The following is a 15,475-nucleotide window of genomic DNA, read 5'->3' as shown; positions in this document are numbered from 1 at the left end:
TAGAAACGGAGCATGGTGATTTGCCTTATCACACAGAGGTGCGATGGCTAAGCCAGGGAAAGGTGCTTCAAAGATGTTTCGAGCTTCGTGAGGAGATTTGTCTGTTCTTGGACAGCAAAGGGAAAGACACAACACAACTCCGAGACGAAATGTTTCTGTGTGAAATGGCTTTTCTGTGTGACATTACGAGTCATCTGAATGCAATAAACTTGCAGCTGCAGGGTCGGGATCGTGTCATCTCTGATATGTACAGTACAGTGAAGGCATTTAAAACCAAACTGACTCTGTGGGAGACGCAGATGCGGAAAGAAAATTTGAGCCACTTTCCCAGCTGCCAGACCATGAAAGAGAAGCTCTCTACCAGTGCGTTCCCGAGCACACAGTTGGCTGATAAAATAGGTATGCTTGCCGCTGACTTTCGACGCCGATTTGCTGACTTTGAAGCACAAAAAAGCAGGTTGGAACTGCTCGGTAACCCATTTGCTGTTGACGTGGAAAGCTCACCACCAAACCTCCAAATGGAGTTGATTGACCTCCAATGCAATGATGCACTGAGGGCAAAATATGCGGCAGTGGGTGCTGCGGAGTTCGCCCGTTTCCTCCCCGGCACAATGCCCCAGCTGCGCATCCAGGCTGCTCAAACGTTGTCTATGTTTGGCAGCACATACCTGTGTGAACAACTGTTTTCTTTGATGAACCTGAACAAAACATCACACAGAAGTCGACTTACTGCTGAACACCTCCACTCAATTCTGAGGATTTCTTCAGCTCAGAGCCTTACCCCGAACATTGATGAACTTGTGGAAAAGATGGGACACCACCAAGTATCACCCTCAACCTCAAACAAGTGAACATTACTGTGCAATCACATATTTAGAGTTTTTACTCAGTTCAAGTTTAAAAGTTAAAATTTAATATTTGTTTTCACTGCATGTTACTTCTCCTTAAACAAAGTGTTGTTTTTGATTAATAGATTTTTGCACTTTATTTTTTTGTATTTCAATCCAATTATATTTTAAAAATATTTCAGTTGAGTGGATGATAGAAAATTGCTATTATTGTTTTTTCTTTGAAGTAAATTTAGCCCACTTTTGCTAAAATAGAAAATATAGTCTACTGATGGTGCCTTGAATACCGGTTTCTTTCTTTTAATGTTCATGTTATGGGGATATTTATATAAAGGAAATTTGTCTTTTGTGTCTGTTGAAAATTAAAGATTACTGACAGAGCCATAAGAAAATATTGCTTTATTTATCTGATCATATTGTAATATATTTGTTAGGTTTTCAGTAGGTTCAATTAGGTTCACTAGACTATATGCGTCATTTAAAAAATTTTCAATGAACATTCGAACAGTCCGGCCCTCGTCTTGTAGCTGATTTTTTTATTTGGCCCTCCGTCCATTTGACTTTGACACCCCTGACTTAGTGTATGTCAACTTCTGACCCACTGGAATTGTGATACGGTGAATTATAAGTGAAATAATCTGTCTGTAAACAATTGTTGAAAAAATTACTTGTGTCATGCACAAACTAGATGTCCTAACCGACTTGCCAAAACTATAGTTTGTTAACAAGAAATCTGTGGAGTGGTTGAAAAACGAGTTTTAATGACTCCAACCTAGGTGTATGCAAACTTCGGACTTCAATTGTATAGGCCTAAGGCCAAGACAATAAGAAGACACAGTGGCAGAAACATAACAATCGGAAATCGGTTTTTGGACACCGGTTTAGACGATTTTGTTTTACACCTTTATTTAACTAGGCAAGTCAGTTAAGAACATTCTTATTTTCAATGGCGGCCTAGGAACGATGGGTTAACTGCCTTGTTCAGGGGCAGAACGACAGATTTTTACCTTGTCAGCTCAGGGATTCAATCTTGCAACCTTACAGTTAACTAGTCCAACGCTCTAACCACCTGCCTCTCATTGCACTCCACGAGGAGCCTGCTTGTTACGCGAATGCAGTAAGAAGCCAAGGTAAGTTGCTAGCTAGCATTAAACTTATCTTATAAAAAACAATCAATCAATCATAATCACTAGTTAACTACACATCGTTGATGATATTACTAATTTATCTAGCGTGTCCTGCATTGCATATAATCGATGCGGTGCACATTCGCGAAAAAGTACTGTCGTTGCTCCAACGTGTACCCTAACCATAAACATCAATGCCTTTCTTAAAATCAATACACAAGTATATATTTTTAAACCTGCATATTTTGTTAATATTTCCTGCTAACATGAATTTCTTTTAATTAGGTAAATTGTGTCACTTCTCTTGCAACACAGTCATGGTATATGCAGCAGTTTGGGATGCCTGGCTTGTTGTGAACTGTGTGAAGACTATTTCTTCCTAACAAAGACAGCCAACTTCGCCAAACGGGGGATGATTTAACAAAAGCGCATTTTCGTCGTTGCACGATTGTACCTAACCATAAACACCAATGCCTTTCTTAAAATCAATACAAAGAAGTACATATTTTTAAACCTGCATATTTAGCTAAAAGAAATCCAGGTTAGCAGGCAATATTAACCAGGTGAAATTGTGTCACTTCTCTTGTGTTCATTGCACGCAGAGTCAGGGTATATGCAACAGTTTGGGCCGCCTGGCTCGCTGCGAACTAGTTTGCCAGAATTTTACGTAATTATGACATAACATTGAAGGTTTGTGGTAGCAGAATCAGAATGAGTTAGTTAACACTGATAAATAACATGTTTTATTTACATAATAATGCTTATGTGAGATATTTCTCATTAGGATGTTTTCTTTTGGATAATACTGTTGGCAGTTGCATTTTCCTCTCTTCTCCCAGGGCTTAGTCACTAGGGGCCCAGAGAGGGGAGAGGTCAGGCTTGTCTTCATATGTCAATATATCTGTTAAACCATGTGATGCTATGAAGAATATCAGAAGGGGATAGGACAGAATGGAGGCTTGTCTTCTTATGGGAATGTGTCTGTAACTATTGTATGTCCCCTCTGAGGTTGCCCTTATCTTGATCTAGTATATGACCTAAGAGGCTCACTGTCTCGGTGAGCTTGTCCAGGAGGGGGTGTATTTGAGATGGGCGTATCTAAAATTGACAATTGATATATGCCATTGGATGAGGTAATGGTTTGGTACTATGTTGTACCAAGAATGAGATAAGAACTTTGTTTAGGAGACCAAACTGAATGATAATTTATAGCTAAAGCTATCTGGCTATGGGATACTCCTCTTTCAAGTAAAAGGTTCTTTGTGAACTGTTCCTGAGATCTGTGTTTCGTCATGTGAGTTGAGATGGGTGTGTCTTGGCTATAAATGATACTAAGAATTGTTTTGTAAGCACTCTCAGAGAATTCATTTCTAGACACTGAATTGATCTGAGAGTCACAGGGCTATAGTGAAGCTCATTCATAATTAAAAGATGGACTTTATAATATAACTCTGACTTGTGTGTGGTTTGCTCTCTCAATGTTTAGTAATACAGGAAATTATCACGACAGGTTGTACAATGTAACAGCAATATTTAGACTTAGGGATGCCACCCGTTAGATAAAATACGTAACGGTTCCGTATTTCATTGACATAATAAACGTTTTGTTTTCGAAATGATATTTTCCGGATTCGACCATATTAATGACCAAAGGATTGTATTTCTGTGTGTTATTATGTTATAATAAAGTCTATGATTTGATATTTGATAGAGCAGTCTGACTGAGCAGTGGTAGGCGGCAGCAGGCTCGTAAGCATTCATTCAAACAGCATTGTTGTGCGTTTTGCCAGCAGCTCTTCGCTGTGCTTCAAGCATTGAGCAGTTTATGACTTCAAGCCTATCAACTCCTGAGATTAGGCTGGTGTAACCGATGCCCTTGCACTCTGCATGGCACCCTCCTGTAGTCCTAACATGGACCATTGGTGCCGTTCAGCAGCCAAGTCCACAGACTGAGGCGGTGCGGTCTCGGATGCCACAGAGTTCCCCCGGTCTTTAAAAAAAAAAAAAAAATTACCTTTATTTAACTAGGCAAGTCAGTTAAGAACAAATTCTTATTTTCAATGGCGGCCTAGGAACCGTGGGTTAACTGCCTGTTCAGGGGCAGAACGACAGATGTGTACCTTGTCAGCTCAGGGGTTTGAACTTGCAACCTTTTGGTTACTAGTCCAACGCTCTAACCACTAGGCTACCCTGCCTCCCCTGCCCTACACTGTCTCATGGGCAGATGCTAAGGTGTCCCAGACAACAGGGACAGGAGAAGGCTGAACCAGGGTTGTCAGTATGAGGCCACCAGCAGGATACGATGCTCCGCCATCCTGGTCCTGTCCAGCACAGCCTGGATCAGGGGAAAAGGGTGGAATGCGTAAAGCACCAGCCCTGGCCAATCGTGAGCCAGAACATCCAAGCCCAGAGGCCCTGGTGGCTCCAACATGGAGTACCACATGGGGCAGTGTGTATTGTCCGGGGAGGAAAACAGGTCCCTGCACTCTCCCGAACTTGTCCCACAGGTGCTGCACCACCTGGGGATGTAGGCTCCAGTCCGAAGCGGGCAGGCCCTCCCTCGAGAGCATATCCGCTGCCACATTCAGGATGCCAGGTATGTGCCCTCCGCATAGAGACTCTAGACGTCCCTGAGCCCAGAGATGGAGCTCCCGTGCCATAAGATGGAGGTGGTGGGACCTCAGTCCACCCTGATGGTTGATGTAAGCCCCCACTGTGGTGTTTTCCGTAATCTCACTCTTCCCTTCAGATGTGGAAGGAAATACCGCAGGGCCAGCAGTACAGCTCTTAGCACTAGTGTATTGATGTGCCTGCCGCAACAAGGGGGTGGCCAACAGCTGCTGGCCAACCTGCCCTTGGTCAGCCGATCTGGGAGGCATCTGCGCTGACCAGCTCCAGGCTGCACATCCTCTGCATCTCCACCCCACCTGAGAAAAAGGAGCAACAGCGCCACCTCAATAATGCCCTGAGGCACTGTGCGGTCACCCACAGTTGACGGTGGCACTTCGGGTGCAGCCGGTGGGAGTTGAACCACCGTTGAAGAGGCCGGAGATGGAGCAGGCTCAGGGGAATCAGCAACGAGCAACAGGCGTTGGCAGGTTAGAGCGGATACGACCCGCACCTCCCGAAAGTGGTCGAGGCAAGATAGGATCGCCTGAACCCTTTTGGTGGGCAGAAGTGCTCTCATGAGGACTGAGTCTAGTTCCATGTCAATGAAGGCCACCCTCTGGGTGGGCGTCAGATGACTCTTCTTGTCGTTTACAGTAATACCTAGCCCACCGATGTGGGTAAGGAGCATGTCTCTGTCTGACAGGACCTGGGTCATGGTCGGGGCACAAATCAGCCAATTGTCCAGGTAATTGATGATCAACAATCCTCGGGACGTGAGAGGTGCCAGGACAGAGTCCATGCACTTTGTGAAAGTGTGGGGTGCCAAGGAGAGGCCGAATGGAAGAACCATGAATTCGTAAGCCGTAAGTACTGCCAATGAGCTGGGTGAACAGGAACATGGAAGTATGCATCCCTCAGGTCCAGGTTCACAAACCACTGGTCCCTGGACACGGCCTTCAACACACGGGCTGGCGGGCTGGCATGACGTGATGGTGCAGGAGAGGGACCCCACCGTCATTCGGGTGCAGGTGGGTGGTGACGGTCCGTCTGCCTTGGACCCAAGCCTTGAGGAGGCGTCATGAACCGTCTCAGGGTCTCCCGGTCCCTACGAACCTTGTTGGTCTGCTCCAAAACGTCATCAACCCCTGGGCCAAACGTCAGCACTGGGGTGATGGGGAGAGTGGCAAATGTGCTCTGGAGAGCAGCTGGCAGACGGGATTGGGCCAGCCAGAGATGGTGCCGGGAGGTAACCACCTGCGCCATGGCCCATCCATTGGCGCGAACCACATCCCTATGGATCAGGAAAAGCTGGTGAGACACCTCCATCGCTTCCCGGAGGAACTCCTCTGTGCCCTCCTGCAGCCAGGGCAAGAGAATCTGCAGGTAGGCCTGCAGCAGCATGGCCATGCTGGTAAGGTGGCCAAGAGAGAAGAGTGACCCATATGTGACTTTCAAGTCTGGATCAAAGACTCTGGAGGGCTTCAGTCGTGGGTTCCGCCCTATAATCTCCTGGTCCGGGAGGACCATGGCAGCTATCATGGTGTCCATGGTCGGGTACTCCCGGAGGCCGAGTGACTCTGCGCCCGCAACATAACTCCATGGTCCAGTCTCTGTTGTGAGTCGGAAGCTCCCCCTGGCAGAGGCCCAACTCTCCTGCAAGGCCTCGCAGAACTCAGCAGTGATGGGGACAGATGGAGAGTCCTTACTGTCCACCAGTTTTGATGTCCAGTGCAGTGGCTACCCGAGTGAGTAGGCTCCTAATAGCCTCTGATGGCCTGTCAGCCAGGTAGCCCCGCTCACGGTGGTGAACAGTACCAGCAGCGTCCCCCAGGATCAGCCTATCACTGGCCAACAGGGAACAGCTGTTGTCGCCATTGAAGCTATCAACCTCCTGCCGCAGGGCATGCGCCCTCCGTTCAAGGTGGTCCCAGCGGCTGACTCCTGCCCCCGTCCAGGACTGGCAGCAGATGAGCTCTGCCTGCGTTGGCTCCGGCCAAGCTTCCTGGGGGTGGTACTGGGCCCAGGAGAGGGACTAACAGCTCGCTGGAGCACCACTCCTGAGGGAGGGAGCTCGTCCCCAGCCTGAGCCCGAGCCTTGCCGATCCACTCGCACATGGCCTCCAATTGCGCCAGGCGATGGCGTTTTGAGAACACCACACAAAACATGCATCCAGTAGGGCGCTCCACCGCCCTCTCCGCGTGGCTCAAGCCTAGGTAGTGCATACACAAGGTATGCGGATTCTCAGGGGGGATGCCACCATCACACCTGTCACAAAGGGAAGCCATAAGCTCAGCCAAGCTAACAAGGCCACGGAGCAGGGGTCCGATGCCCTGGAAGAGCTTATGTCGTGACCTGCTTGGAGGAATAGGAACCTGGTGAAGGAAAAGTTACCCAGTACCTCTGCAAAAAACGGGGAAGACCCGTGTGTGAAAAGGCCACTCAATGTTGTCTTGGTAAGCAACTCCAGTGTATATTTGGCTTTGTGTTTTAGGTTAATGTCCTGCTGAAAGGTGAATTTACTTTAGTGCCTTATTGAAAAGAGGACGCAAGTTTTGGAATATTTTTTATTCTGTACAGGCTTCCTTCTTTTCACTCTGTCATTTCACTCTGTCATTTAGGTTAGTATTGTGGAGTAACTACAATGTTGTTGAACCATCCTCAGCTTTCTCCTATTACAGCCACTCTGTAACTGTTTTAAAGTCACCATTGGCCTCATGGTGAAATCCCTGAGTGGTTTCCTTCCTCTCCGGCAACTGAGTTAGAAAGGACGCCTGTATCTGTAGTGACTGGGTGTATTGATACATCATGCAAAGTGTAATTAATAACCTCACCACGCTCAAAGGGATATTCACTTTCTTATCTGGTGTCCTGTGTGAATTTATGTATGCTCTCTCTAATTCTCTCTTTCTTTCTCTCTCTCTGAGGACCTGAGCCCTAGGACCATGCCTCAGGACTACCTGGCATGATGACTCCTTGCTGTCCCCAGTCCACATGGCCGTGCTGCTGCTCCAGTTTCAACTGTACTGCCTGCGGCTATGGAATCCTGACCTGTTCACCGGATGTGCTACCTGTCCAAACCTGTTGTTTTCAACTCTCTAGAGAGAGCCGGAGCGGTGGAGATACTCTTAATGATCGGCTATGAAAAGCCAACTGACATTTACTCATGAGGTGCTGACTTGGTGCACCCTTGACAACTACTGGGATTATTATTATTGGACCATGCTGGTCATTTATGAACATTTGAACATCTTGGCCATGTTCTGTTATAATCTCCACCCGGCACAGCCAGAAGAGGACTGGCCACCCCTCATAGCCTGGTTCCTCTCTAGGTTTCCTCCTAGGTTTTGGAGTTTTTCCTAGCCACCGTGCTTCTACACCTGCATTGCTTGCTGTTTGGGGTTTTAGGCTGGGTTTCTGTAAAGCACTTTGATATATCAGCTGATGTAAGAAGGGCTATGTAAATACATTTGATTTGATTCAATGTCTGCTTTTTTTACCCATCTACCAATACTTATTTGCGAGGCATTGGAAAAACTCCCTGGTCTTTGTGTTTGAATCTGTGTTTGAAATACACTGCTCGACGGCGGGACCTTACATATAGTTGTATGTATGGGGTACAGAGATGAGGTAGTCTGGGGTTGAATACTTATTGACTCAAGACATTTCAGCTTTTCATTTGTAATTCATTTGTACACAATTCTAAAAACATAATTCCACTTTGACATTATGGGGTATAGTGTTTAGGCCAGTGACACCTTTCTCTGTCCAGTTTCAATTGAAATTGTCCAACATGAACTGCACTAGCTAGCTAACTAGCTTTTATGTCACCTTTATTTAACCAGGTAGGCCAGTTGAGAACAAGTTCTCATCTACAACTGCAACCTGGCCAAGATAAAGCAAAGCAGTGCGACAAAGTTACACATAAACAAATGTACAGTCAATAACATACAGTGGGGCAAAAAAGTATTTAGTCAGCCACCAATTGTGCAAGTTCTCCCACTTAAAAAGATGAGAGGCCTGTAACTTTCATCATAGGTACACTTCAACTATGACAGACAAAATGAGAAAAAAAATCCAGAAAATTGTAGGATTTTTAATGAATTTATTTGCAAATTATGTGGAAAATAAGTATTTGGTTAATAACAAAAGTTTATCTCAATACTTATATACACTTTGTTGGCAATGACAGAGGTCAAACGTTTTCTGTAAGCCTTCACAAGGTTTTCACACACTGTTGCTGGAATTTTGGCCCATTCCCCCATGCAGATCTCCTCTAGAGCAGTGATGTTTTGGGGCTGTTGCTGGGCAACATGGACTTTCAACTCCCTCCAAAGATTTTCTATGGGGTTGAGATCTGGAGACTGGCAGGCCACTCCAGGACCTTGAAATGCTTCTTACGAAGCCACTCCTTCATTGCCCGGGTGGTGTGTGTAGGATCATTGTCATGCTGAAAGACCCAGCCACGTTTCATCTTTAATGCCTTTGCTGATGGAAGGAGGTTTTCACTCAAAATCTCACGATAAATGGCCCCATTCATTCTTTCCTTTACACGGATCAGTCGTCCTGGTCCCTTAGCAGAAAAACAGCCCCAAAGCATGATGTTTCCACCCCCATGCTTCACAGTAGGTATGGTGTTCTTTGGATGCAACTCAGCATTCATTGTCCTCCAAACACGACGAGTTTAGTTTTTACCAAAAAGTTATATTTTGGTTTCATCTGACCATATGACATTCTCCCAATCTTCTTCTGGATCATCCAAATGCTCTCTAGCAAACTTCAGATGGGCCTGGACATGTACTGGCTTAAGCAGGGAGACACGTCTGGCACTGCAGGATTTGAGTCCCTGGCGGCGTAGTGTGTTACTGATGGATGGTAGGCTTTGTTACTTTGGTCCCAGCTCTCTGCAGGTCTTTCACTAGGTCCCCCCGTGTTGTTCTGGGATTTTTGCTCACCGTTCTTGTGATCATTTTGACCCCACGGGGTGAGATCTTGCGTGGAGCCACAGATCGAGGGAGATTATCAGTGGTCTTGTATGTCTTCCATTTCCTAATAATTGCTCCCACAGTTGATTTCTTCAAACCAAGCTGCTTACCTATTGCAGATTCAGTCTTCCCAGCCTGGTGCAGGTCTACAATTTTGTTTCTGGTGTCCTTTGACAGCTCTTTGGTCTTGGCCATAGTGGAATTTGGAGAGTGACTGTTTGAGGTTGTGGACAGGTGTCTTTTATACTGATAACAAGTTCAAACAGGTGCCATTAATACAGGTAACGAGTGGAGGACAGAGGAGCCTCTTAAAGAAGAAGTTACAGGTCTGTGAGAGCCAGAAATCTTGCTTGTTTGTAGGTGACCAAATACTTATTTTCCACCATAATTTGCAAATAAATTCATTAAAAATCCTACAATGTGATTTTCTGGATTTCTTTTCTCATTTTGTCTGTCATAGTTGAAGTGTACCTATGATGAAAATTACAGGCCTCTCTCATCTTTTTAAGTGGGAGAACTTACACAATTGGTGGCTGACTAAATACTTTTTTGCCCCACTGTAAAAGAAAAATAGAAAGATCTATGTACAGTGTGTGCAAATGTAGAAGAGTAGGGAGGTAAGCAATACATAGGCCAAAGAGGAGAATATAATTACAATTTAGCATTAATACTGGAGTGATAGATGTGCAGATGATGATGTGCAAGTAGAGATACTGTGGTTAAAAAGAGCAAGAGGGTATGTAATAATATGGGGATGAGATAGTTGGGTGTGCTATTTACAGATTGGCTGTGTACAGGTACAGTGATCGGTAAGATGCTCTGACAGCTGATGCTTAAAGTTAGAGAGGGAGATATAAGACTCCAGCTTCAGAGATTTTTGCAATTCGTTCCAGTCATTGGCAGCAGAGAACTGGATGGAAAGGTGGCCAAAGTAAGTGTTGGCTTTGGGGATGACCAGTGCAATACACCTGCTGTAGCGCATGCTACGGGTGTTGCTATGGTGACCAGTGAGCTGAGATAAGGCGGGGTTTACCTAGCGATGACTTATAGATGACCTGGAGCCAGTGGGTTTGGCGATGGATATGTAGTGAGGGCTAGCCAACGAGAGCATACAAGTCGCAGTGGTGGGTAGTATATGGGGCTTTGGTGATAAAACGGATGGCACTGTGATAGACTACATCCAGTTTGCTGAGTAGAGTGTTAGGGGCTATTTTGTAAATGACATCGCCAAAGTCAAGGATCGGTAGGATAGTCAGTTTTACGAGGGTATATTTAGTGCCATGAGTGAAGGATGCTTTGTTGCGAAATAGGAAAAGGGGTTGAATACTCTAGCCGATTCTAGATTTAATTTTGGATTGGAGATGCTAATGTGAGTCTGGAAAGAGAGTTTACAGACTAACCAGACACCTAGGTATTTGTAGTTATTTGTAGGTGTCCAAATAGGCAACAGTTTAGGTTGCTAGCTAAATTGTACAGCCAGCATTTTGTCTATAGTGATGCTGTTACAATTACCACACAGTTGGATGAACAAATAATTTTGCATCTGCACCAGAAATGTATTTGTGTGACACAGGCTTAAGAGGTGCAGGAGCTCAAGCAGTAGAATAATTAGCTGCCGGTACTCCGCTATGGTGGGGTCCTGCCCAAGCCAAGCACTGTATACTGTTATATAATGAAATGCAATTTAGCAGACACTTCTTTCCAAAGCCAGAATCAAACCCACTACCATGGCAAGAGCCATGCTCTACCAACTGAGCTACAGAGGACCAGCATATATCTACTGAATTAAGTAATGATCCACTGGGCTTGATCTATTCCATTCTATTCTTGTCTGTGTTTTATCTGCAATTGTTTAATCATAGGCCTCTGGCAGCAGCCCTCTACCTATCCTCCTAGTAGCAGCCATTAAGACTTCTTTCTCAAGCACCATAACCACTGAGGCATGCAATGCTAACCTGTCACATACACTTGTGCTTTTCCCCCCAACTACTTTGCTTTCAGACCTACAGAGGTGTATGCCAACCCCATACTGCTGCGTACAGATGTAGGATTTTAATTGTATCACTTTTTTGATGATGGAAATGTTCCTGCACAGCAGAAAATGCAAACTTGTAGTGTATTCAAGTATAAAAAGGTTTCTAAAGTTTGTAATTTCCACTACAAAATGTCAGACTTGATTTGCCCTTAAGAAAAATGTATCAAACCCTCCACAAATTGCCTACTAATTAAAATCCACATAATAATTCCCATTTTCTGTTGCTGCAGGATTATTTTCCTACTGTAGCAAACTGGCTCAATCTAAGATCCTACATCTGTATTGACTGTCAAAAATGGCTGGTCATTTACACAACCGGTCAAAAGTTCTGTCCGGTAGTGTATAAATTGAGTTTTTCACTCTATTTTTTATGTAAATTATTACAGAGCCCCACCCTTTTTTGAGCCCCACCTGTTTAGCAAAAACTAAATAAATTGTTGCCTGTTTTGCATGTTATTTTGGCATTAACACGTGTCACATATCATATTACAAACACAGTAACAAAAAACTAAAAAACAATATATATATATATATATATATATATATATATATATGAGTTAATAAAGCCATATACAAACATGTCTCTTTTTTGATTTCTTGTGTAAGGCAGCTACAAAATGCAGGTGTTTCAGCCTAGTTCAGTGCTTTCTGTGGTGGAAGGGCAGCCAGCGGAAAATACAGAGCGTAGGGGTTGGTAATCTTCTCTAGTTGCGCAGTGATTGGCTCAGTGTTCTGTCACTCATGGGGACACTACGTCACCACAAAATCTCGAAAGTTCAAGCCCCCTTGGGTGCTGCCATAGATTTACATTAGAAGTGCCCATCCAAGAAGGCTCAAGTTCATTGGTCACAGATAAAATGACGTCAAATCACGTTATATCTATCGTAGCTTTGATTGGACTGATCATGTAAACGTCATACTTTCACAATCTTAGCTAACAAGCTAGACAAGCAGTTATAATCATGAATCACATCGATAATCTACTGGAAAATCCCCTTTCAATCCTTGTCATATGAAGAGAAATTATAGATAAAACTTAGCGGTGCTCATCGGCCATTGGACATGAAGATTACACAACAAGTTGGAAATCGCAAATTCAACATTGAGTGGTTTGGAAGGAATCAGAGGCTAACTGCAAGCATTGCAAAGCAATCAATATTTTGCTTCCCCTGCCTGCTATTCGGTGGAGAGGGGGTGTGGTCCAAGTCTGGGTTTAAAGGTCTCTTTTCCAAGCTTAAAAAGGATAAACATTCACACGCAACACCATGGGGCAGAAAAGGTTGAATACATTGGCCATGCTGTCAATCCAGCATGACTTCTGCCGTGTTCAAGAGGGAAATCTCAGACTTCAGTGAGTTCAAGACACCTGGGAACTCTGAAACAATTTGCTCCGACTGGGAAAATAGGTTTTGAACGGTCATCCAACTCGGAATTCCAAGTCGGGAACTCTGGCCTCTTTCTTGAGCTCTGACCTGAAGATCACTGACGTCATGATTCAGCCTTTTTTCAGTTTCCAGTTGTCTTGAAAGCACCATAAATCCTGAGAATGTCAGTCTTTGATGACAAAGTTTAATGACAAAATTTGCCCACAAGAAGGGCCGCAGCGCCACCTTCCTGTTCAAGTGAGCACAGCACTTGTGAGCACTTTGGTCTTCTATGCTGCTGCATAAATTACGTAATATGCCAGGGAGATATGTATACTGTAGCTAAGAAAGTAATACTACGTGTATGTTGTATAGTAAGCTGTTAGTAGCCCATGTGCCTCACCCTATTAATTTGGTCCATTTCCCCCTCATAACTTAGCCCTAATGTTCTGACTTTGTGGTGCACATGTAGCCTGTTTCAGAGAAATGTCATCATCGAATATTGTCTGCTTATATGCCCCCTTTATTTATCCTACAGTTCTGACTTGGTGTACAGGGAGAATACTGCAAGAACGACCCATGTTCTGAATTCTGTCACTGTACATTTCGAAACTGCTATAACAAATAGTTATTTTGACTCTGTCCATCTTAGCTCGCTCATTAATGTCTTAATTGAAATTACGGATTGCTTCTTATCGGCTCATCGTTCCATTATGCCATAGTTTGTATGTCTCAATTGTCAGTAGAAACCACATTTGTTTAAGCAAGTCAGCAATATCAGCTATGTTTTTAAAAAGGCAGTGAATTAGGCTGAATTAACGGTTTCGCTACCAGACACGGCTCCGCTGATAGCCAGGTGTAGCAGTGGTAAGGACTTACTCTATGGTGCTGAAAAGAAAGCTCTGCTGTTGAGACAGCTTTATGTAGGCCTTAGCAGTTTGTGGGCACCGTTTGTCACCGTTATAGTGCACTTAATGGATTGTTTAGCATTGTGTTGTGTAGTGGCTTTGCTGGCATGTATGTACAAAAATATATATTTTTTGCCCCACCAAGATTTACATGCTTAAATCGCCACTACTAAGGTTTACGTGATTTTCATGAGGACTGTGTACTCTATTGTTGCTCTAACTCCCTCTCTAGTAACTTGGCCTATATGCATTGTGTAAGCCTAATGATGTCAAAAGAAATTCTCAGGAATCAGGAAACAGGATAAACTGTTGGCTAGAGATCAAATGCTACACAGTTGCACAGGATGTTCATTTCGTGTCAATCAGCCTCTATCACCATGTCCATATTTGGCGAAGGACAGCCCAGACAGAATCATCATGGCATGGTGTTGTTACAATGTGGAAAACAATTTGAAAGCTCATCACACATCACTGGCTACAGTGGCTACATTTTCTAAGAGGCAAACATGTTGCAATTGTAGAATTTAATTCCATCTCATATACAATTTATTATGTTATATTCCATTCCGATATTCCACTGGCTGAATAATATAATAGAAATTGAATACAATTTAATAGAATGGAGCTCAACATGGTTATTGTTCATATATTAGCCTACCTGTGAATTCCTCGTCGTCACTCTCCTCCTCTCCATTTTCAGAATCAATCTGCATGGCTTCCTCAATGAAATTGACCGCTTTCCCACTGGGTCTCGTGGCCGAATTTTGGTCATTGCCAAACGCGGCTCCTCTAATTTCACTGTCCTTCAGTTGGGTGAAATACTGCAAAGCGAACTCGAGCAAATCTCCCGGCTGATTCCTCAGCACTTCCACGGTAAAGCTCTGCAACAGCTCCGTCAATCCTTCAGGAATTTCTATACTCATTCCTGATGTCAAATCTATGAGAAATACGAATAAAATGTATTTCTTTGTGCTTCCAACAATGAAATAATTCTGTTCAATTCTACTCAAAACAAAATACAGATTTTTTTTTTACTGAGATATGCGCTTAATTGCCCGGGGAATGTTTTAGAATCCCCATGCAATGCAGAGAGTCCTTTCAATGTGCTGAATGAAAATGGCTCTGAATTTTTTGGACTCAGCATCTTCTGCTGCTTCTGGCTACACATGTGACCAAAGAAACCATGGCAACCACCATCCCAGGGATTGCGTATGAGAGAGAGCTGCAGCAATGCAATGGATGGCAAAAACTGCAGTGGCATAATGTTGGAGGCCTAATCAACTCTGCAATTGAGGGCAAAAACTGCAGTGGCATACTATTGTAGGCCTAATCAGATGACAGCCGTTGCATCAATGCTACTTAATAAATAATACAGTCAAACTTTTTTCATTATGTAAATCAAACATTTTTACTTAATATGTGTGCAACAAAAGTTCAACATTCACCAATGCCTTGTGCACCCCAGTTGCATCAAAGTCCATTAATTTCAATGGGATACAATCTGCACTGCTGCGACTCATCTGCTAGACATCTGCCAGACTAGGCTGCAGTGCGTGCAGTGTATTTTTCCAATGTGTAGGTTGCATTGCCGTGAGGCAGA

At 44.1% G+C, this 15,475-nt stretch overlaps 1 protein-coding gene across 1 annotated transcript in view; it reads right to left on the bottom strand.

Annotated features, from left to right (window-relative positions):
- Positions 1-14,837, bottom strand: part of LOC139408950 (cAMP-dependent protein kinase type II-beta regulatory subunit-like) — a 34,983-nt gene extending 20,146 nt beyond the window's left edge. Inside the window, exon 1 of the mRNA XM_071153475.1 lies at positions 14,534-14,837. Within this exon, the coding sequence (XP_071009576.1) occupies positions 14,534-14,798 (265 nt within the window). The 5' untranslated portion in view covers positions 14,799-14,837. The remainder of the gene's footprint in view (positions 1-14,533) is intronic.
- Positions 14,838-15,475: the final 638 nt, after the last annotated feature.

This window comes from Oncorhynchus clarkii, chromosome 1, assembly GCF_045791955.1.
Source record: "Oncorhynchus clarkii lewisi isolate Uvic-CL-2024 chromosome 1, UVic_Ocla_1.0, whole genome shotgun sequence".
Lineage (NCBI taxonomy): Eukaryota > Metazoa > Chordata > Actinopteri > Salmoniformes > Salmonidae > Oncorhynchus > Oncorhynchus clarkii.
The sequence above is the reverse complement of the archived record's forward strand: the minus strand, read 5'-3'. Positions and strand labels throughout refer to the sequence as shown.